At 53.7% G+C, this 20,693-nt stretch overlaps 1 protein-coding gene across 8 annotated transcripts in view; it reads right to left on the reverse strand.

Moving 5' to 3' along the window:
* TSPOAP1 (TSPO associated protein 1) overlaps window positions 1-15,173 on the reverse strand; it is a 67,123-nt gene extending 51,950 nt beyond the window's left edge. For 3 of the 8 annotated variants that reach the window (XM_036395109.1, XM_036395108.1, XM_036395107.1), the window contains exons 1-3: window positions 14,553-15,167; window positions 2,777-2,884; window positions 1,041-1,169 (exon numbers count right to left, since the gene is read on the reverse strand). In XM_036395109.1, the coding sequence (XP_036251002.1) occupies window positions 1,041-1,169; window positions 2,777-2,884; window positions 14,553-14,831 (516 nt within the window). In that variant the 5' untranslated portion in view covers window positions 14,832-15,167. Of the gene's footprint in view, window positions 1-1,040; window positions 1,170-2,776; window positions 2,885-14,552 lie in introns of all 8 variants that reach the window. The other 5 variants (XM_036395113.2, XM_054517022.1, XM_036395110.1 and 2 more) reach the window with 5 other exon arrangements.
* Window positions 15,174-20,693: the final 5,520 nt, after the last annotated feature.

The following is a 20,693-nucleotide window of genomic DNA, read 5'->3' on the forward strand; positions in this document are numbered from 1 at the left end:
ATCTCATGCAGAAGCTGTGTGACCATGGATCCACAGGACCTGGGTACCAAGCACAGGAGGGACCTGGTGCCAAATTACCCCAGGTCCGCAGGGCCCCTTCTCTGGTCGTACCTCCAGCCCACTCTCCAAAAGGTGCAGCCACCCCAGCACTTGCTGCTGTCAGGACATGTGGGCCAGCACAGGAGCCCAGCAGTCAGTTCTCCAGGACTTGCACAGGCCCTAAACTGTCCCCACCCCAAAGTTTCACTGGGGAAACAAATAAAACAGTATTTGTATAGGTGCAGGAGGATCTGCATAGTATGTCAAATGGTTTCTCTCAACATAGTATCTGACAACTCCATCTGTTGCCCTGCAAGTATCAAAACCCTGTGACAGACGAGCGACACAGTGCCTGCGGACAGAGAGGGCAGCAGTGCCAGGAAATCCCCCTACCTTTTCTCCAGCACAGCTTTCACTTCCTCCTTTCTACCCTAAATGGCTTGAATTCCCCATCACAATTCCTGCTTTCCTTCAGGAAGGTGTGGCCAAGATCCCATACCCTACAGCCACCTCCCACTGCTGCTGCACCATGTCACACACTCCAGAGTTCACAACAAGCTGCTGTTGGGTTGGAAAAGGCAGAAGCCCTGTGGCTTGTGCAGCATTTCCAGCGAGGTGTGGATGGGACAGAGCTGCCTCTCACCCCTTCCTGTTTTGCTTCACCGCACTCCTTTTCTTATTCAAATCCTTCCTGTTTCTTTTTGATGAAGTCAGATGAAATATTTTCATGACTTGCCCAAAGAAAGCTGAGTTAATTACTTTAAACTATGACCTTACAGTAAGAAACCAAGCAGGAAGAAATTCCTCAAACCAGCCCCCAAGAGGGGTAGAGAAGCTGGCGATAGCTGGGGTTGGTGATTCTTGCTCTGCTATGACGTGCAAAGCATGTTTGCTGTAGGTTTAAGAAAAAGGGAATGGAAAGGCCTTTCTAGCTCAATGGAAGCAGAAAACCAAAGGTCCTGGTGGTGAGGTGCTCTCCCAGCCCAGGTCCCGGCACCCACCACTTTGAGGTTTGCCTCCTGGAGCTTCCGGGCCCTCTCCTCCAGGCGCTTGGCGATCACTGCCAGCTCCGCGTTCTTCCTCTTCAGGTGCTTCACCTTATCCTCTGTCTGGGGGAAGCAGCTCCTGCGCTGGAGAGCAGAAGGAGAAGTTGGAGGCGTAGCCTTTGCTCAGGAGCCAACATCTCGGCCTCTACCTGACCTATGGAGAGCACAGAGGCCTTTTCCTGGCCAGAGCTTGGCCTGTTCTCCTGGAACTATCCCAACCATTGAACACCAATCTCTGTTGCCTCTCCAGTCCCTGAAAACTGTGTTTTCCTGGTATTTTTGTTAATGTAACCTCTCAGTCTCCATAAGATGCCCTTCACCCCACCCCAGACCATCCCACATGGTCCCTCTCCATCCACATCTCTGTTGCAGGCTCTGCTAGGACTCAACACGTCTCCAGCATCAGGGTATCCTGGCCACCCACCTTTTGAGCTTTCTCTTCCAGAGTCTTCCCAGCTTATTTCCCCAGGATTATAGGACTCAACACATTCCTGAGGATTTGTACTGCACCGCCACAGCAAGCTTATCTGGGTCCTTTCTGTCTTGACACCAAAGCATGAGCAGGAGAAGGTAACAAAGGGCTTTATGATATTTGCAAAGCAAATTTCCCTTTTCTTCCTATTGATTCTGTTCACTCTTAATCCCCTTTTATTTGTTATCTGTCTGTTCCAATAAGCTACCTCTTGCCAATGGCTCCTTCTCCCAAGGTCAAACACACATGTGTTATGCTGTCTTTTCACATCAGCAGAAACATCAGGTTGACTGATCCCCACGATTATTTCCCTCCCTGCCCTTGTGAGAGTGCACCATGGGTGCCTGGGCTGGAAGGCTGAGGCTGATTTTTGAGAGTCAAAATTTGACACACAGGCTTGTGCTTCACTAAAATCCAGATGATTGATAAGCGGTAACTCCTCAGGGTGCAGGTCATGCTGAATTTATGCTTTTAGTGTAAGAAAATTATCTAAAATAAGCATTTTGAATGGGGTGATATGAATCTGAAATGCTGAGCAATCAAATTTACCCAGCATGGCTGGGCTGCACCCCCACACTGCAGGACTGGGTAAGTGGTGATGCTCTCCAGGAAGGATGCAGGAGAGGAATATCCCCTCTTTCCTGAGAGTCTTGGCTAGCCCACCTGGGGAGTCAGGGATGAGGGAGGGGGCAGAAGACAGATGGCCCAGGCTGTGGCAGCCTGGTTTGGCTTTGGGGTGCAGCTGGGGAGGACCTTGGTGCTCGGCTCTCATGGGAGCAGGGGGCAGTGCTGCACTGTCACCCACAGACAAGGCTGAGCGAATCAGTGTTTCTGCTTTTCCAGTTAAAGAGGAAACAAGAGTGACTTCCCCTCCTCTGCCCAGCCCTGCTCAGCACTGCAGGGAAAGGTCCAGCTCCAGCTAACAGCTGCAGCATGAAGGCACCCAGGGGACTCATAGCACCAGACCTTCTTTGTCCTCTGGCCCTGTCCAGATTATCCTGTGAGCTCAAGAAGCATTTGGACAATAGTCCTGCACATGGTGTGACTCTTGGGGATGGCTCTGTGCAGGGCCAGGAGCTGGACTCAGTGATTCTTGTGGGTGCCTTCCCATTCAGCATGTTGTGTGATTCTGTGATCTCTTAGAGTTGGCAGCAGACCTCTCTGTGTCCAGCAGGACTTCCTCCCCACAGAGCATCCCATGACAGCATCTCCTGCTCACCAGCAAGCTGTTCTCCTCGGCCAGGCTGGAGCAGCGGTGCCGCAGATCCTCCAGTGCACTCAGGAGCTTTGTGTTCTGGCTCACAAGGAAGCTGTAGTCAGCCCCACTCTGCAAAACAGTATGGAGAGGCAAGGCAGGGCTTCACCTGCCTGGGGCACATCCTGCAGGGCCACAGGGCTTCACCTGCCTGAGGCAGGTCCTGCAGGACCACAGGGATTCACCAGGGGCAGTGGCAGAGGGTCCACAGCTTCACAGCCCCAGCCCTGTGGTGAGCCTGGCCTGGCTGTGCCAGTGGCTGGCAGGGTCAGGGTGCTGGTGGCAAAGGGTGGGATGTGGGGGCTGATTTTAAGAGGAGGCAAGGAGCTGCATGTCCACTGGGGGACAACTGGCCTTTGAGGCCACCCTGAGGGTGACAGCTGCCATCTCCATAGCTTTAAGAATTCTTTCAACTTCCACCCAGGAAAAAAGCCCAGACCCTTCTGTTGTCCTGAGCTATGGCACCATCCAAACTGGCTCAGGTGAAACACAAGCAGAGCCAGCAAGACCCAGGCAGGCAGAATACAACCCTCGGCACCTCAGGAATGTGTGCTTCTCCCCACGGCTAAAGGATGCAGTGGCCTCCAGTACCACATGGCTTTGGAGGCAACCAGACTTCCTCGGCCTCTTCTCCACACCAGCACTCATGTTTGGCCCAGGAGCCAGACCCCAGATCATCCTCTCTGTGTCAGCCTTGGCTCCGAAAGAAGGTGACATGCAAGATTCTTTGCAAACACTTTCATTTTGCCACCTCAAAAGCAGCAGCAGCAGCAGCTCTGCCAGGACCTGTATATAGAATTTTGTGGCTGCTGCTTCCTGCCCAGAGCAGCTCGCCACAGGCTCTCTACCGGAGCCAGCTCGCAGCAAAGATTTCTGGGCCTTAGCAAAGCTCAGAGCCAAGCTGCTGCTTCACAGCTGCCACATGGCAGTGCCTTAGGAAGGTCCAGCAGGTTTTCCCAGCAGCCAGGCAAGTCTTCTGAGACCCACTCCAAGAGCCCAACAAGTCTCCGCTGAATGGCCACAACCTTCTCAGTGTGCATGGCTCTGCCCTGCAGTTTTCCAGCCAAAGCTACTGGGGAAACATCTCTCACTCCCAAAGGAATGCTGCCCAAGCTTTCTGAGTAGCAAGAGCTCAGACAGGAGTTCAGCTCTAGGAGGTCTGAGACTGGCTAAAACTCATTACACTTTGGAACAACTCTACAACTCTGGTTTCTCCATTGTGTCCATTGTAGAGATAGGGCAGGAGACCAGTGCCACAAAGTCCTTCCCACCTAATTCCCTAGTGTGGTGCCGTGTTCATGGCTCTCCCAACTGCTCACACCTGTATGGAAATGCCTTGACAAAGCAGGCAGGGAAAACACAGCTGAAAGAGGTTGAAAACAACAACTACAATTACAACTACAAAAAAAAAAAAAAAAAAAAAAAAAAAAAAAAAAAAGAAAGAAAAAATCAGAAGACAACACCCAGCCCTTCCCATCAGCCTCACGTGGTGTCCCCAGTCCCATCAACCACTTGAGACACCAGGATATGACATGCCACAAGCTGACAGACTTTTGACAGAGTGGTTTGTAGATGCCCACCCTCCCCACAGATATCCCAGGTTTGTGAAAACTGGAGTGAAATGCCCCATAGAAGGAGACTGTACTGCTACCCACAGGTTGCAAAGAAGAATACATCTTCCTCTATCTGTTCCTGGAGACACCACACTGCAGCACTTGGGTGCCCTCTCCTGCTCTTCAACAACTTTGGGCCACTTCCAGGGATGGTTAGGCCCAGGAACAAAGGAAATCCCTGAACCCAGCATCACAGGGATGCCAGGAAGTTCCCCTGGGAGCCATGTGCAACAGCACTGTGCCCAGTACCAGCTCCTGCAACATCAGTCCTATCCCTGTAGCTTTACAGGTACAGTGAGGTGTCCCAGAGACCATTTCCTCCATCACCAGCTCCATGAACAACAAAGCACTTCCTCGGCCTGGGAATCCACATGGGGGGCACTGCAGGTAGCAAAGAGGAGACAAAATAGGGCAGGTTCATGGAGAGAGGGGTCCTACCAGGATCTCCTGTCCTGTGCATGGCAGTGCCTTAGGCTGGTCCCCTGCTGCCACCCCCAGAGCCAAGCAGGGAGCCCTGCAATGAAGTCAAAGTGCATTAATTCCATCTCTTTGCCACAGCCGAGAGGCCTCAAAATTCTTGTCTGTGGTTGCCCTGAGACAGGGCAAGCACCATGAGCCAGCAGCCTCTGTGCTGGGATGGGAGCAGGAGAGCTTTTGAGGAGGAGCTGATGTGCTCCTGCCTCCCCCACCAGCCAGCCAGGACTTCTGACATGGGGTTTCAGTAGGGGACAATCAGCACCTCCAGCACAGCATGAGGATATTTTGGGGAAATTTGACTACATTCAAATTTCTGCATTCGAAACACCATTTCTGCAGCCATAAACCATTTTATTAGGGCAAGATGCAAAGGCTCATAACCCTTCACCCCCACCATGCCAGGCTGTCCCCAGCTCAGTCCAGGTTTCGTGTCACAACTCCAGAGCCCATGACAAGGCTGGCATGTGCCTTCCCATTCTGTGGATGTGGCAGCCTCCCCAGGCAAAGTGCCATGGAGCAGGGGAGTGTGGCTGTGTGCTCCAGGCTGGGGCCAGGCACGGGGCCAAGTGTCCCCTGTGCCAGCACGTCCCTCTGCGGCTGCAGCTCCTTGGGGCTTTGCCCAGAGAGGCACAAGGGACAGCGGCAGCAAGAAGACGTCGAGGGAGGAGATCCTTGCTGTGCCAGGACGTCTGTCCTGCGCGGGGACCTCACTGCCACAAAAGCTTTGCCAAACCTTCCTGTTGGCTCTGAGCCAGTGCTGGCTGTGTCAGCTGAGCCCTCCTCCAAGACCACGGAGAGCCTGGAACCGAAGGGCTGTCTAGACGTCATCCCACGCTCATTAAACATTCATTTCCTATAATGAAATGGCTTTTAATTTATCAACCGCTCTGCAGTTCCTTAAGGATCCCGCGCTGCACGGTGCAGCCTCGCTGCTGCCTGCACTCAGGGCTCCCATGGTACTTTTCATGGGGAGCTGGAAGAAATCATTAGGTAGGAGAGACACAGAGGCTCCCCCCAAAGTGACTCATCCAGATGAAGACATACAGAAGTATCAGCAGGAGCTGGAATCCAAATGCATTCCTTGGTCAAGGAGGTTTTCTGTGAGCCAAGGCAGAGCTGACACCATGGGGCAGCAGACAGGGTCTCTGGGCAGCCACATTCCCCAGATCAGAAGCATCCTTGGCCACTAAAAAATTAACCTAAAAATTAACACAAGTGACATGGTCTTTTGCCACAGGGAAAGTTTCTAAAATGAGAGGAAGGCAGGAGCAGAGCAGCAGGGATGCTGAGGGAGGAGAGCAGCAGGCATGTGGCTTTGAAACCTGCGTTTCATCTGTCATCTCTTTTGGCAGGTAGAACACAAAGTTTCTCCAAGATGCATTGAAAACAGCAAAGAAAGAAAAGCCTCAGCATGGCAGCTGCCAGAAAACTGCTGCTTTTTCACCTGAAAGCTTCTAATGGACCGGAGAGCTGCAGCGGCTTTTGCAGGGAGAGGTGCCCAGCCAGGCTGTTAAATGGGTCATGCAGGCAAAATCCCTCTGGAGCACCTAGCATTCAGCACAGCCCTTAAAGTCCTGCAGAAAACTTGCAGGAGGCCATTGGGGGACAGTAAATCAGCCAGGCACTGCCTGCAGCCATGCTCTGCAATGCGGCTGGGGCTGTGCCGGCACCGCAGCACGGCCTGGCACCCACCGGCCCAGAGCTCCCCCAGCCAGCCCCGGGGAACAGCCAAAGTCTAAACCCAGCCTTGCTTTGAAATCCCTGCTGAAAGCCAGACAGGGAGGAAGAATTTACCAGGTAGTCCCATGAACAGGAGGTCTCAGGTAGCCTTAGGAAACAGGCAGGCACACAGCTGATTTGAAAACATACCTAATTTGAGGGTGTAGAAACCACACACAATTTAAAGGTGTATAAACCACTGACAATTTCAAGATGTCCTGATTTCTCCATCTGCAGCTGATCCAGGGTCCAGTTCCTAGGTTTGCTTTGCAGGAGCCATCTCTGAATACAACCCCCCTCTGCAGACACCCTGCAGAGTGACCCAGGTGAAACTATTCCAGCTCTCCTGCTATCTTGGATATATTAAATCAACCACCTCTCCTTCATTTGAAATCATTGTCCCTGAGCCTCCACCATGCCAAAGCCCTTTAGCTGTTCATTCCACCTGACTTTAGTAATTAGTTCCCTTAACTTTCAATCCTCTTCACTTGGAAATGAAGCCTGTCATTGCCAATCCATTTTCTTCTCTTCCAGACAGTTTCAAGGGAATCAGCCACCTCACAGGACAAAATTATTTTCCATAGGCTGCTCTTTTGTAGTGCCCTCACTGCATGTCAAAAGCAAGACAAAAATAGCCTCACCTCCTGTTGGGTCAGCGAGCAGAGTCAGCCCCAGTGCTGCAGCACAGCGAGCAGCCAGCACATCCCCACCCAGGGAACAGGGACAGTGCTGGCAAAGGTATGGGAGATGTAAGAGACGTGCCTGGGATGAAGCTTGATTATCCTGCCACTCCTCTGACAGGCAGTGTGTCCCACTGTGCTTGTCTTGCTTCCTTCCTGCATTTTGCACCATTCCTGGTTTCAGACACAAACATCTCTGTTGTGCCTTTGCCTATAGGGCACTTCCCCACAGCCCTGTGTGCTGCCAACTCCCCTTTCCATCAGTCAGCATTTTCGCCTGCTGCCCATCCCTCTTCCAGACTACTACTTGCCCTTATTTATGTGATTTCCTCATTTATCTGATTTTTATCACCCCATGTAACAAATTCATGGAAGAAAAAATCCATCCAAGGCTATTAACTTCAAAAATCCTGCCTCCAGCATGAGGAGTGCTGGAGCCACGAATTGGAAGATATTGAGGGAATATTCAGGGGAGCAGTCACTATACATTTGCTGTTTCTCTGCATTTCCCCAGGCATCCTCTCCTGCACACCCTCTGACCACTGCCAGCTCTTCATATGCTCCTGACTGGGTGTTTAAAATGAGATGCAGCTGAAATTGGAGTCTTGCAAAACCAGGTTTTCTCTATCTTAAAACCCTCTGTGGAAGCACCATTATGAATCCCAGGAACACAAACTGAGCTATTCCAGGAGAATAATCAGCTCAATAGGCCTGATGGACCTGGCTCACTGTCCTTTGATGACCTCAGCTTCTCCAGCCTCCCAACCAGGGAGAAATTAATGTTCCTGCAAAACTGAGACAGGGAAGAATGTGAATGGAAAGTAAACTCAAGGCAGAGGATCAGCTCTCCAAAATCCAAGGCTGCAGCTGGGTCCAGAGTGCAATGCGACACAATTCCTCACATTTGACAGCAAATCCAAAAGGCATGAGGATTTGCAAGGAGACAAGAGAAAATGACACTGAAATACCTCATGGCTGCTGGGAAGGTGGTTCTGAAATGCTCCTGAGGTGCTGCACATGTGATTCTTCATCCTTCACCATCAGACAGAAAATAGGGCAGGGAATTGTGAGGAATGAGGGTTTGGAGAAGCCATGGGCAACACTGGCAAGGGACAGGTGCTGCTCAGGGTGCAGGTTCTCATCTGGCTGGAGACTGCTGGTGTCATCAGTTCTTTTGTTTGGCCAGTTTGCTCCTGGCCCTGCTCTCCAGTGGTCTATGGAGACGTGTCCCTGCTTCCAGATGGCCATGACCCACCTGAAGCAGAGGCATGACAAGGTGTGTGTGGCCCTGGACGGGCTTTCCTCAGCTGTGACCCAGCTCTCTCTGTGTTAAGCACAGAGTGTTTTGCAATCCCAGGTTGTGTGCAGCCACAAACTGCAGCTGATCTATCAGATAACCTGCAGCAGCAACAGGTTGTGCAACACTCCTCAAGTACAGCAACATCACCCTCCTACTCTTGGGCCACTGTGTGACCCCTGGCCATCCCTGTGTCCCCTGCAGGGTCTTTGCCCCCTACACACCTTGTAAGAAAGATATCTGCATTTTGTATGGTGAAAAAGAGGTACAAAGCCTGTTCTCCCAACTACCCTTTAAACACTGGTGTACAAGTGTCTCCCTTGTCTCTTACCAGCTTCCAGAAAGATTTGGCCAAGCTCCACTCTTGGTAAAGCAGGACTGTGCTTATCCCCACTGCACTCAGGGGACGTTGCTGTTTCACTGCCCGCCTGGGGAACACGTGGAGGACAGGCTGTGCACCATAAAACCTGGTCAGGCTATAACATTCTGAAGCCAAGACAGCCAAGCTTTCTTTTTCCCCCACTGCAGAATTTTCTGGGTGCTGCTAAACAAATCATTGAATCTGCAGAGAAGTAGCTCATGCAACACTATTTCCACTATATTAAAAAAAACACAAAATGTAGAAGATGTGGGGAGGAATGTGTGAAAAACTTCAGTGCAAACACAGAAAGACTTCGCAACCTCCGTGGCTGTGTACTCATGCACATTGCAAATTATCTGAGCTAAAACACGGGTACTGGCTTACTATAAGACATTTCTGGAGCTTTTTGTTGCTTAGCTCTAAGCAGAGGTCAGTCTGCAGCTCCCAGCACTGCAGGCTCAGGCCCAGACCACCCTGAGGTCTTTGCAGAGCATCTGGACTCTTTCCGGATGCCATAGGTCAGATAATTCTATTTTGTGAACATGCAAAATACCCCAAAACCCCTGGTGAAGAATGATAAAGTTTTGTTCTTTCCAGGTTTGGTATTTGATGGCTGGAGTAGGGATGATTGTTCTCTGATATCTCATCTTCCCTGTAACAGAAACTCTAATCCAGGGAAACACTCCCAAGAAAGGCATGAGACTTCTGCCTTCACCCTGGGAAGCCACTGAGCTGCAGCTCAGTAAATCCCCTGCCCATACAGAAGAGCCACAGCCCTCTAAGAGGATCATGGCTTGCAAAGTCATCATCACAGAGCCTCAGCAGCAACATCCTCATCACAGGTGTGCTTTGATTAAGTGGAAATACTTGATTCCTCAACATATGCAGCTCTGAAGAGGCATATTTGCTCTTCCACCTCACAGAGTACATCAGGGAGCTGAGGGGCAGATTTTGTATGTACAAGTCAGTTTTTGCCCAGAATCTGCACTGCAGTTTCTCACCCACTTCTTCCTGTTTTCCAAATCACTGGCAGCTTCCCAGGGGCCAAGAACACATTTTATTTTGGGTCACATTGGCTAAAAACCTGCTCTAGTTGCCCAGGCTATGGCATGATTAGATAGGAAGGAATTGCTCCCTGTGAGGGTGGGCAGGCCCTGGCACAGAGTGCCCAGAGCAGCCGTGGCTGCCCCTGGATCCCTGGCAGTGCCCAAGGCCTGGATGAAGGGGGCTAGGAGCACCCTGGGACAGTGGGGGGGACTGGATAAGCTTTAAGGGTCAACCCAACCACTTTGGGATTTTGTGATTCGAGGTTGGGATCAGTGTTCTTGCTCACCTTGGTCCTGGTCTGGCAATGGCCAACAGCAAGACAGTGGGACAGCCCTGTCCCAAATCCAGTTTATCTCCACCAGCCCAGAGGAGCCAAGGACACAGCAAGGAGCCACTGCTTGGTGTCACTCACCCTCCATGTCCCACACAAGTGACCTGGCCAAACCATTTGGACATGTCTTTGCACAGAAGGCATGAGCTTAATTTAAAAAAGAGCTAAAATGAGCATTGCCTTCCTCTCCCTAGTCTCGCTTTGCCTTGTTTTCCATTCATTCCTACAAATAGAGAGGCACTGGCTCTTCCTGGCAGGCAGCTGCCTGAGATGGCCATGCATCCATAGTGCTGCAGCAAACAGCACTAAGGCATTTGCATGAGGCTGTGCACTGCTAAGCCAAGGAAAATAATTTACTCAGATTTTGAGCATGATGGAATACAACCTTTTAATTGGGATTGCAAGAGATGGCAAGAACTGACTCCATTGCCCAAGTTCTCCCTGTCCTACTGCCATCTTTCATCCTGCTAACCTACCCTTCCCAATCAAGGGTGCAGCTCTACACACCCTCAGACACTAAATGAACAGCTTTCCAGCTTTTCCAATGGAAAATCTGAAGCTCTTGAAAGACCACAAATTCCTGCAAAAGGCACTGAGCTTATCATTAAATGCAGCTTGGCCTGAGCACTTGATGTGGAAGATATTTACCAGCATTTTACAATTCTTCCTGTGTCTCTGCTTTGTTTTATTAAGCCCCACTGGGACCAACATGTTCTGGGGTTTTTTTGGGTTTTTTTTTTTGGTTTTTTTTGCAGCTGTTTAAATTCCTACTCATTGGAGGGCTCCTTGAGTTAAGCATTTTCAGTTGGGCTTACAGATTTATTGAATATTCTCAGCTCCACATGACCTCAAGGGAAGCTGAGGCTAGGATTTTAAGAAATTCAAATCCAAAGCAACCTCTTGTGATTGAGAAGAAGTCACAAGAACCAGCTCAGAGCACCCTAACTGTGCCCCTTGCCTGTGTGGTTCTGGGATGGGAACAGGGAATGGTCAGCTGCTGAGCTCATCCCTTCCATGAGTGATCTGGGGAGCTTGGGGAGATGAGTAATCCTGGAAGGGAAGGATGTAGGGAATATGCAGAAAGTTAACAACTTTGATCCTCTTCCCTTGTCCAGTGTAGGGCACCAGGAGGGAGCCTTCCCTTCAGCAACCCACTCCCAAACCACTCTGATTTTGCCAGGGCCAAAGCAGATCCTGCTGGAGCAGCATCCCCTGGGAGATGCAGGCAACTGGGCTCTTGTGGGAAGTGCTCTAAAATCCATCTGACAGCATTCTGGGAACTTTCCAATTTCCAGACAGACTGTATCTGTGCCACTTTAACCCCATTCTTCCTACACAGACAACATTTTTCTCCTCTGATATTCATTATTTGGATTGGGATCCCACCCCTGCAGTGCCTGAAGATTCTCAGCAGCAAAGTAATTTCTTATGTTTCATGTCCACACAGAAATTTTGGGAAGCAGGACCAGAGCAATTCCAAAGGCCCAGGAGGAAGGATACACTTGTGACAACCCCCCAGACAGCATTATCCAGTGGGGCCGTGGTGGGATACACTGCTCTGCCGAGGAGCCTGCAGTGCCTTGCAGGATGTAGGGACATGTGACAAATGGATGGAGAGATGTGAGCACAAACCTCAAGAAGGAAAATTCCCACCAGGCTGTGAAGAATATTTCTCTGGTGGGATCCCAGCCCCTGGAGATATTTAACACTTGCCTGGTCAGGGCATGATCAGCCTCTTCTATCTCTGGAGCCTTCTAGGGGCAGAGGCTAGATGGGAGGCTCCAGGTGTGTCCCCTCATCCCACCTCCCAAACTCCAGAGTTCCTCTGCCATCTCCCAGATGGGAGAAAGGCAACAGCTCTCCATGCTCTGCACTCAGCAGAGACGCAGGCAAGGACGCCAAGATTAACTTGACCTACAGACAGTCTTAATGCCTCTCCACAGCCTGTCCCCCAGGGAATGGCTGAGCAGTGGTGCCAGAAGCTGGGACACACGGCAAGAGCTTCATCATAAAATCAACATCTTTAATCAACTCTGGCAGCGATGAGCCCTCAGGAGGCTCTTCCCCACACCAGGAGAGGACTCCCTGGAGGCAGCTGTCCTGTTCACATAATGCAGCTCTGACATCCCAAGGACAAACGTCCTAAAGGAAGCTCGGCTCTGGCAGTGAAACACACAGGGTGTGTCCCAGCCTGGCCAGGAGCAACCAAGCTTTGTAAGGGAACTGTGCAAGCCTGAGTTGGCCCCAGCTTGAACAGAGCACCTTGTCCTGCGGTTGGAGGGTTGTTGCTCCACAGCCCAGCAGCACCAGCACTGGGGACAGCAGTACTGAGCTCCCTCCTGGGGCTGAACTGGAAGCCTTTCACATCCCTAAAGCCACTTGACTCCAGGAGAAACTGCTGGATTTTTTTTCCTAGGAAAACACAAGGTAACCTTTCTGGATATCAACATCAATATTAAAGATGGTACTGCCATGGTACCACCAGCACCACCCCAATGACATCACAGTGCCACTGTGGCACTGCCTTGATGCAGCAGAGTAACACCGGTCCCACAGCACCATCAGTCTGGCACCAGAGCACATCACAGCACCACCAGCACCACCACTCCCACCACAGTACATGGTTATCTGATGGTACTACTATGGTGCTGCCAGAATGCTATGGGAAGGCTCCCACCCAGCCGGGAGCCTGCAGGATGGCAAGAAGACACTCAATGCAGCCCAAGGACCAAGGCAAACTGGATGGCAGGTGCTCAGCAGTCACCTCCATAGAGACCAATAGGGGGGACCCACTGCAGGGATCAGCAAGAACCGGTGCACTGCTCCCACCCCACAGGTGCAGTTCAGCTGCAGGAGCACCCACAAACACCCCTCTGAACCAGCCACCTACCCTCCTTACAATCCCAGCCTTCCCACCCAGGCTCCCACCAGGACAGAGCACCCACTCCCTCCCTTGCCAGCCAGCTCTCCCAAAGGAGAGTGTTCCAGGACACACTGGGCAGGGCTTGTGCCAAGCTGGTCTAGTGGAAGGTGGGCTGGAACGAGATAGCCTGTAGGGTCCCTTCCAACCCAAACCATTCCAGGATACTCCGAAGACAGTAAGTCTGGCACAACTGACTGGACGACTGGGATACAAAAGAGGGGTGGGAGCAGAAATCCATCCCATTCTGCTGCCCCATATTTTGACTGTGGTGCTTTTGGCACAGCCAGGGCTGGGGTCAGAGTCCGACCAAGGTTCAATGTGGTTTTTCCCTATTATCACAATAAACAGCCTTTCAGAACAGACCCTTAACAAACTGGGCTGCAGTGAAATCGTTTTCTCTCTCGGAGGGTTTCCAGGGGCGCCGTTTCTCCCGCAGGCTGCTCCAGGCTGCTCTCCAGCTGGGCTCAGCAGCACGGCACAGCCTTGCTCAAAACACCCCTGCTAAACCCTGACCAGCACTGGTCAGCTCTTCTCCCCTGCGCTCAATAAGAAAAAGTCAAGAGCCATTTTCTCCCCTATTTTAAAAGCACCACAGAGCTTCCCCAGATTCCAGGAGACCTCAAGAAGATGGCTGATGTTCCCCATGGGAAAGGGTGGTATGCTGTCCTAAACAGGGTGAGCTGATGAACTTCTGTGACCTAGATCAAGGCGGTGAGATCCTGAGGAAGCCTTTTGGGCTGTTTTTAGGGAGATGCTGCAGGGGCCGTGCATTGCACTGCCCCGAGGTGCCTGGGTGCTGCCTGCAGGGGCTGGTTCCTCCTGCAGGGGAGATGCCCCAAGCCCTCCAGGGCTCCCCACAGAGGAGAGGGGATGCTCTGGAAGAGGGCAGCACTGAATCACGTCCCTGACACTACCTGCAGAGCCATTGATGCTGCCGGAACGGGGACATGCTGCAAGGATGGCTCAGCCTTGGCTGGTGCAGGGCTGTGCCTGTTCCAGGTGGGCTCTGCCCAGCACTGGCTCTGTCAAGGCTCCGGCAAGACCCCGCACCAGCTCCAGCGGCTTCCAGGGCAGACGCAGCTGAAAATCCCTGCTGAAGGGCATCAAAGGCTCCTTTCTCTCGCGAGGGTGTGTGGCAGCGGCTGTGGCAGGTGCCGGCCCCACGGGGATGGTTTTGTGGATGGCTCAGCCGCAGCCCCGCGCTCCCAATTCCCCGTTCCCGTCTCGTACCGAGGTGACATCCTCCCGCGTCTCCCCCAGAATGAGCAAACACAGCCCGACCCCCGCCTTACCTTGGGGGGTCTGTCTGTCCGGTCCATCGCTCGCAGCGGCCTGACGAGCTCCGGTGCGGAGTGAACCCGCTGGGCGTCCGGCGGAGGGACGCGGGGGATTCCCGAGGACTCTTCCTGGGGCTGGGGTGCTCCGTCCTGCTCCGACCCCGGGGACAGCTGGCAGCCGTCCGTGTCACCCCCCGCGCCTTCACGCGTGTCCAGGTCCGGGCGGGCGGAGGCGGCGGGGACAGCGCTGTGCCCCGGGGCCGCGCTGGGCACGCCGCGCTCCGGCTGTTGCATGGCTGGGGCAGGGCTGGGCTCACTCCGCACCGGCCGGGGCTGCCCGGGACGTCGGGAGACGGCAAGGGAAAGCCGAAGGCATCAGAGCGGCGGCGGGAGCAGACCGGGCCGCGCTCCTCCGCGGCGGGACCGGGGTCGGGGGCGGCCGCAGCAGCAACATCCCCGCACCGGGGCTGGCTCCGTCCCGCACCGGGAATGGCTCCGTCCCCGCCCGGATCCGCGGCTCTCCGTGCGGAGGCTGCTCCCGCCGCCCTCAGGCCCCCGCCGCCCCCGGCCCCATGACGTAGCGGAGGGGCCGGGGGAGCTGCCAGCCCCTCGCCGCGGCCCCGGGCAGCCCCCGGCGCAGCCGCTGCCGAGTCATCAATACGGAGCCGGGCCGGGCACCCCGGGGGGGCCGCGCCGCGCCCCGGGCCACCAATGGCGGCGGCTCCGCCCGTTTCCACGGCAACGCTGCGGGAGCGGGGTCTGGTGCCTATTGATGAGGCGGCGGCGGCGGAGGCAGCCGAGCTGAGCCGCATCCCCTGCACCGCATCCCCCCCGCACCGGGGCCGGGGAGCCGCCGGGATGGGGGTTTGGGGACAGCAACGGCCCGAGCCCCTGCTCGGCTCTGCCTCAGGACTGCTCAGCTCTGGCCCTGGAAACCCGACTCTGGCGCCAGAGACGCTCAGCTCTGACCCGGGAATGCTCAGCTCTGCCCCAGGATGCCCTGTTCTGCCCCAGGGATGCCCATCTCTACCTCGAGAATGCTCAGCTCTGCCCCAGGATGCCTGATTTCTTGCAACGATGCCCACCCGGCTGATGCCCGACTTTGCCCTGGGGATGCCCTCAGCTCTGCCCAGGATGCCTGGTTGTTTCCCAGGCTTGGCTTGCACACCTTTCTACAGTGTGAGCTAAACCTCGGTACCTCCTGGACACACTGTGCTGGAAACAACCCTCTTCTGAAAAGGGCTGGGCCCTGCCTGCAGCACGCCCAGGACAAGTGGCAGAGCAGTGCTGCGGGCAGGCAGGGGGAGGATGGTTGATGTGATCCTTGGTGACAAGAGTTCGCAGCATAACGCCACAGCCAAGCGGGCACCGCCATCCCTGAGCACACGGAGCAGGCAGGCGTGTGCTCTGTCTCTCCCTGCCTCCTCCCTGCCGTGCTGTGTCTTTGATGAAGATCACATCATACATCAGGCTGCACAGTGCTAGTGATGCTCAGGGGAAAACCACTGGGCCACCCTGGGGGACATTTGTTTGGCCCTGCTCCCCAGCTCCACTCAATGCTTGACCTACTGCAGAGCAAGGTTTGCTGATCCCAAAACCCAAGAGGGATTGATGATCCCTAAACCCCTGAGCATCTGGGAGAGGTCCTGTCTCCCCATGTCCTTGTGTGTGGTAATATCTCTCAGTCCACTGCTGGTGCCTCCCTGCTGCAGCGTGGGGGTGGCGTTTGGCATCTCACACGTGCTGCTCCCTTTGTGGCGGTGGAGCCACCAGGAGAACCTGCCTGGGGCCACCTTCTCCAGAAGAGGTACTGTGAGGGGTCTTCAGTGCCCCTGTCAGACACCACTTTGTAGGCGCCTCCTTTGAGCAGCTTCTCCAGCCCATCCAGATGAGCACGTGTCACCTCTTGAACTCAATGCCATCAGCTGTGTGTCACATCTGCCTGATCCCAGGCAGCACAGGCAAGGCACCATCGAGACAGTAAATTCACTGCAGACTGCCACAGGTGTAAGACCCACTTGGATGGGTCCTGTGTGTAGGGAGTTATCACTGGGTCTGGCAGGGTCTCTCTCATGTCAGGGTGTGGCTACAAGGCACCTCTCACAGCGTGCAGGACTCTGCCATCCTACCTGAATCCTGTATCTCCGAGCCCATTAGTAAGGGGTGTCTGTATATGGTAGAGGGAAGCCCCAAGCTTGTAACAAGGAGAAAATGCAGGCAACAGACCAAAGGAAAGATTCCAGAAAACTGATTCCACCTTCCAGTGTCTTCTGGTAATCATGTACCCTGAAACCACCAGCTTATGTGGCTCCTTCTGCTGCAGGAACAGGTCAGGGTAGATCTCACCAGCTCCCACCGCTCAGATCCCCTCAGTTCCTGCCCATAGCTGTTCCCCTGGCAAGGTACCAGGCAGGCTCTGCAGGTGCTGAACCAGTGTGTAAGAACACCCAGGCACTGCTCAGCTCCCCAGTGAGACAGAACGAGCAGGTTTCATTAGGCGAAGGCAGCAGCAGTGGGAGGAGAAATGCACCCTGATAAGATCTCATGTGGCTGTCAGCCTTCTCAGAACCCCCACTTGCTTTGTGCTTCCACTGCCCTGTGCTGCTCAGGCTCTGCTTGGCTCATCTGGAACATGCTGCTGCCACTGATCCACTGACCCTAAGCACCTTTCCCCTTGTCCCACACATCTATGCCAGACCCACCTGGCCCCACGGCACTGCTGGGGCCGGCTGCCCTGGAGAAAGAGGGACCAGGGATCCCCCAGGCACAAGTCTGGATCCACCCACAGCCTTCAGTGAAAGGCCCAGTTAGGTGAGGTGAAGGACGAGGAGTCCTAACCCAAACTAACCCTAACCCCACACCATTCCTGGGGAAAGGATATCTCCTGTGGCCCTGAGCTTGGGAAGCTGGAGATGATCTTTCACATCTTGGCCAGCCTACAGCTGGATAAGTCCCTAAAGTCTTATTAAGCCTACTTTAAAAAGTTAGAGGAAAAATTTATCTGGGCTATTGAAAACTCAGTGGGTTATGAGGTCCCTGAGCTCTGAGTCATGAAGTTCTCATGAGGCCTACAGGGATGGGGTGCTCCAGGTCCCCTTGGTCCTCCAAGTTACCCAGGGATCTGCTGTGGGGCTGTGCTCCCTGCAGAGGAGACCCAGAAAGATCCTTGAAACTCTCCAGGACAGGGGAAACCACAGGCTCAGGGAAAGGAGGTGATAATATAGAGAAAATTATGAGCAACAGTGACACTGGAGAGCTCAAGATCAACAGCTCAAATGTGGGGGGATGACAAAGGATCCCAGGAGAGCCCTCCAGCAGTTCCCACGGCTCTCCAAAGGTCTCCAGGGAGCCGGGTCTGTGCCTGGTCGTGCAGGGACAGGGATCCAGTGCATGGTGCTCCCTGTGCTCTCCATCAGAGAGCAGCAAGGATAGGGCTGCTCCACAGTGAGCAGCAAATGGGAACCCAGGTGTGATCCAGAACACACAGCATCCTCAAACCCCAGGGGGCCATCCCAGAGCTTCTGAGCAGGACAGTGGTAATGGGGTCCCTGGGCAGCCCCAGACAAGATCAGATGAACCAGGACTGGGACCCCAGCCAGGATCAGGAGGAGACAAAGCTGGAGCTAGAGATGAAGCTCCAGCAAAGGTGCAGAGTCAGAGACAAACTGGTTGGTCTGGGCTCCAGCCAGCACATGTGGCTGGAGACAAGATTCTTACAGTGATGATCCAGGGCCTGCTGAGGAGATCAGACCCAACAGAGCTTTATTACAAAAGCCCAGCCAAGGCCTGAAGAACCACGGCTGAGCCTCACTGATGCTCCTGGCCTAGCACCTGCCAGTCCTACAGGCAGTTAAGTCCAGTTAGTGCCTGATGAGTCCTCCCCTAGTTTTGGGCATTCCAGCAGGGACTGGAGTGGGCAGTGTGAGCTCTGCTGTGGTTTTGGCTGGGAAAGGAGCACAAGAATGAGCATGAGGGGCCAAGGCAGCCCTGAGGGAGGTCCCCAGGGTGTGGGGACAGTGACGTGTGTCAGCACTCAGGGGCACCTCCAGGCTGAGGTGATTGGCAGGTGCCAACCCATTCCCACCCTCCTTCTAGCAGTTCCCTGGGAATGGCTCCAGCACATGATCCCTCCTGTCTCTGTTCATGAGCCATGCTGGTGGCTGCAGGGACATGCAGTGACACAAGTGGGCACCTGCTCTGCCAGCAGAGCCCTCCAGCTCCCAATCCCACTTCCTGAGCCTGAGGTCTGATGCGTCCCGGAGCAGCTCCAAGCAGGAGATGCACATGGCCACATTGCCCCTGATCCTGCCATCCCCAGCAGCACATGGACACTGGCAGGGAATGGCTCCACACTCTGGAGCAGCAAGCGGCACTGGAATGGAACCCCTGTTAAAAATAACTGAGAATAGGAATGTGCTGGGCTGGCCATGCCAGGGGTCACAGTGAGCCCCAGCCCCGGTAGCTGCAGCGTGGTGTGGTGTGGTGTGGCAATACCAGTTCAGGCACTGGGGCTGTGCAGGAGTGCCTGGCAAGAGCCTGGCTGGGCTCTGTCAGTCCCTACAGCCCTTCCAGAGCCATCCTGAGAGTTCTGGGATGGACACTTGCACCCCTCACTGCCCCCAGAGGGGTCTCAGCCCCAAACCCTGCCCTGCTCGGGGCATTTCTGGGTCAGCGAGGTCCTGTGGGGACTGGGAGTTCACCCCAACAGGGACAGGACCCATTTCCTTGCAGTAACCTGCTAAAATGCCTTCAGGATGGAGGGAGGGCTTGAAAAAATGGAGGGTTTTATTTTAAAAAAACAGGGAAAAAGTAGCAGTTTCTGTTTTGCTGCTTTTGCTGCTCTCAGCAAGAACCACCTTTCCAATTGTCTCTCCTAGCAGTGACCACTGAGTAGTACCTATAACCACAACAGACATTGGGCATGAAGATTGGATATTTATCCTTCCTAATAGTTGAATGCACATTATTAGGAGGTAAATTTTCAAAGCTTTTGCATGTTAAAAATGTGAATTTGCTTTTCCCTCCCAGTGCTCACAAACCGAAAGCTGTTCAGGGCAGTCTGCAGTGGCTGCTTGGGGGTTTTTTTAGCCCTTTTTCGTTTTTACTGTTTAAAAACTTGTCTCCTTGTGACCATGACGACAGTTTTGATTTGATTTTTTTTCCTTCCACATCCCCTTTGAACAGCCACAAAGCCAGGGAACATGGGAAAGCTGGGACAGCAAGAAGTAAAACACCCCAGTCATTTCTGGACAGCTCAGTGAAAGAAAAATACCACAAACTCAGTAAACCCCCCCACATGATCCCGAGACCAGCATAAGAAGTTTTACAAAATGTAAAAACTTTCCACTGGCATTTGGGTTAAAAAAAAAAAAGTATTTTTAATATTTTTTCCTACTATTTTTAGATGCTCTCTTCCACAGGCAGGACATGGGGAGTCAAAGACAAAGGGACAATGCTTGAAGGGATATTGGGAGCTGACATTTGGGAACAAGGACCAAACCTCCTCTGTGGAAGGTGGGTTGGTTTTAGACCCCCAGGAAACAGGGCAGGGACATGTGGATGGAGGGAGACTGGGATTGTAGGAGGATTTTTTGGCTTCACATGGCCTTGTGACCATGGCCGGGGCTGCCATGGGACACAGCAGCTTTGCTGGTGACCCTCAAGGGACTGAAGGAGACAGTCCTGTGCCGATGGGCTGAGATTTGCCAGTCACCACCCCCAGCCATGGTGTCTCCCAGGCTCCCCAAAGCTCCAAATCCGGAATGACCCCACCACATGTGGCCCTGGGCACAGCAAAGAGCTTCTCCCCAGTTCTCAGGAAGTGCATAAAAAAAATCCACAAGTCAATACCAAAAGAGTTTTATTTAGCAGTCCCTCACCCTGCTGAACCCAGCAATCACCAGGAACCCCACTTTGCCTCCCACGCTCCATGTGGCTGCCACTGCCCAGCTCTTCCCAGGGCTTCAGCACGTGGAAAATGAAGATGGGGGGGGAAAAAATGTGCATAGGAGGCTTTGCTGCCTACCTGGCCTCTCAGTGCGAGGCTCATGCCAATCGGATGGGTCCTTTCAGTGGCAATCACGGGACACTGCGTTGGCCTCTCCCGCCCACATGGCCATCCCAGGTGCCAGGGAGACAAGTGGGGACAAGCAGAGC

This window comes from Molothrus ater, chromosome 21, assembly GCF_012460135.2.
Source record: "Molothrus ater isolate BHLD 08-10-18 breed brown headed cowbird chromosome 21, BPBGC_Mater_1.1, whole genome shotgun sequence".
Taxonomy (NCBI): Eukaryota; Metazoa; Chordata; class Aves; order Passeriformes; family Icteridae; genus Molothrus; species Molothrus ater.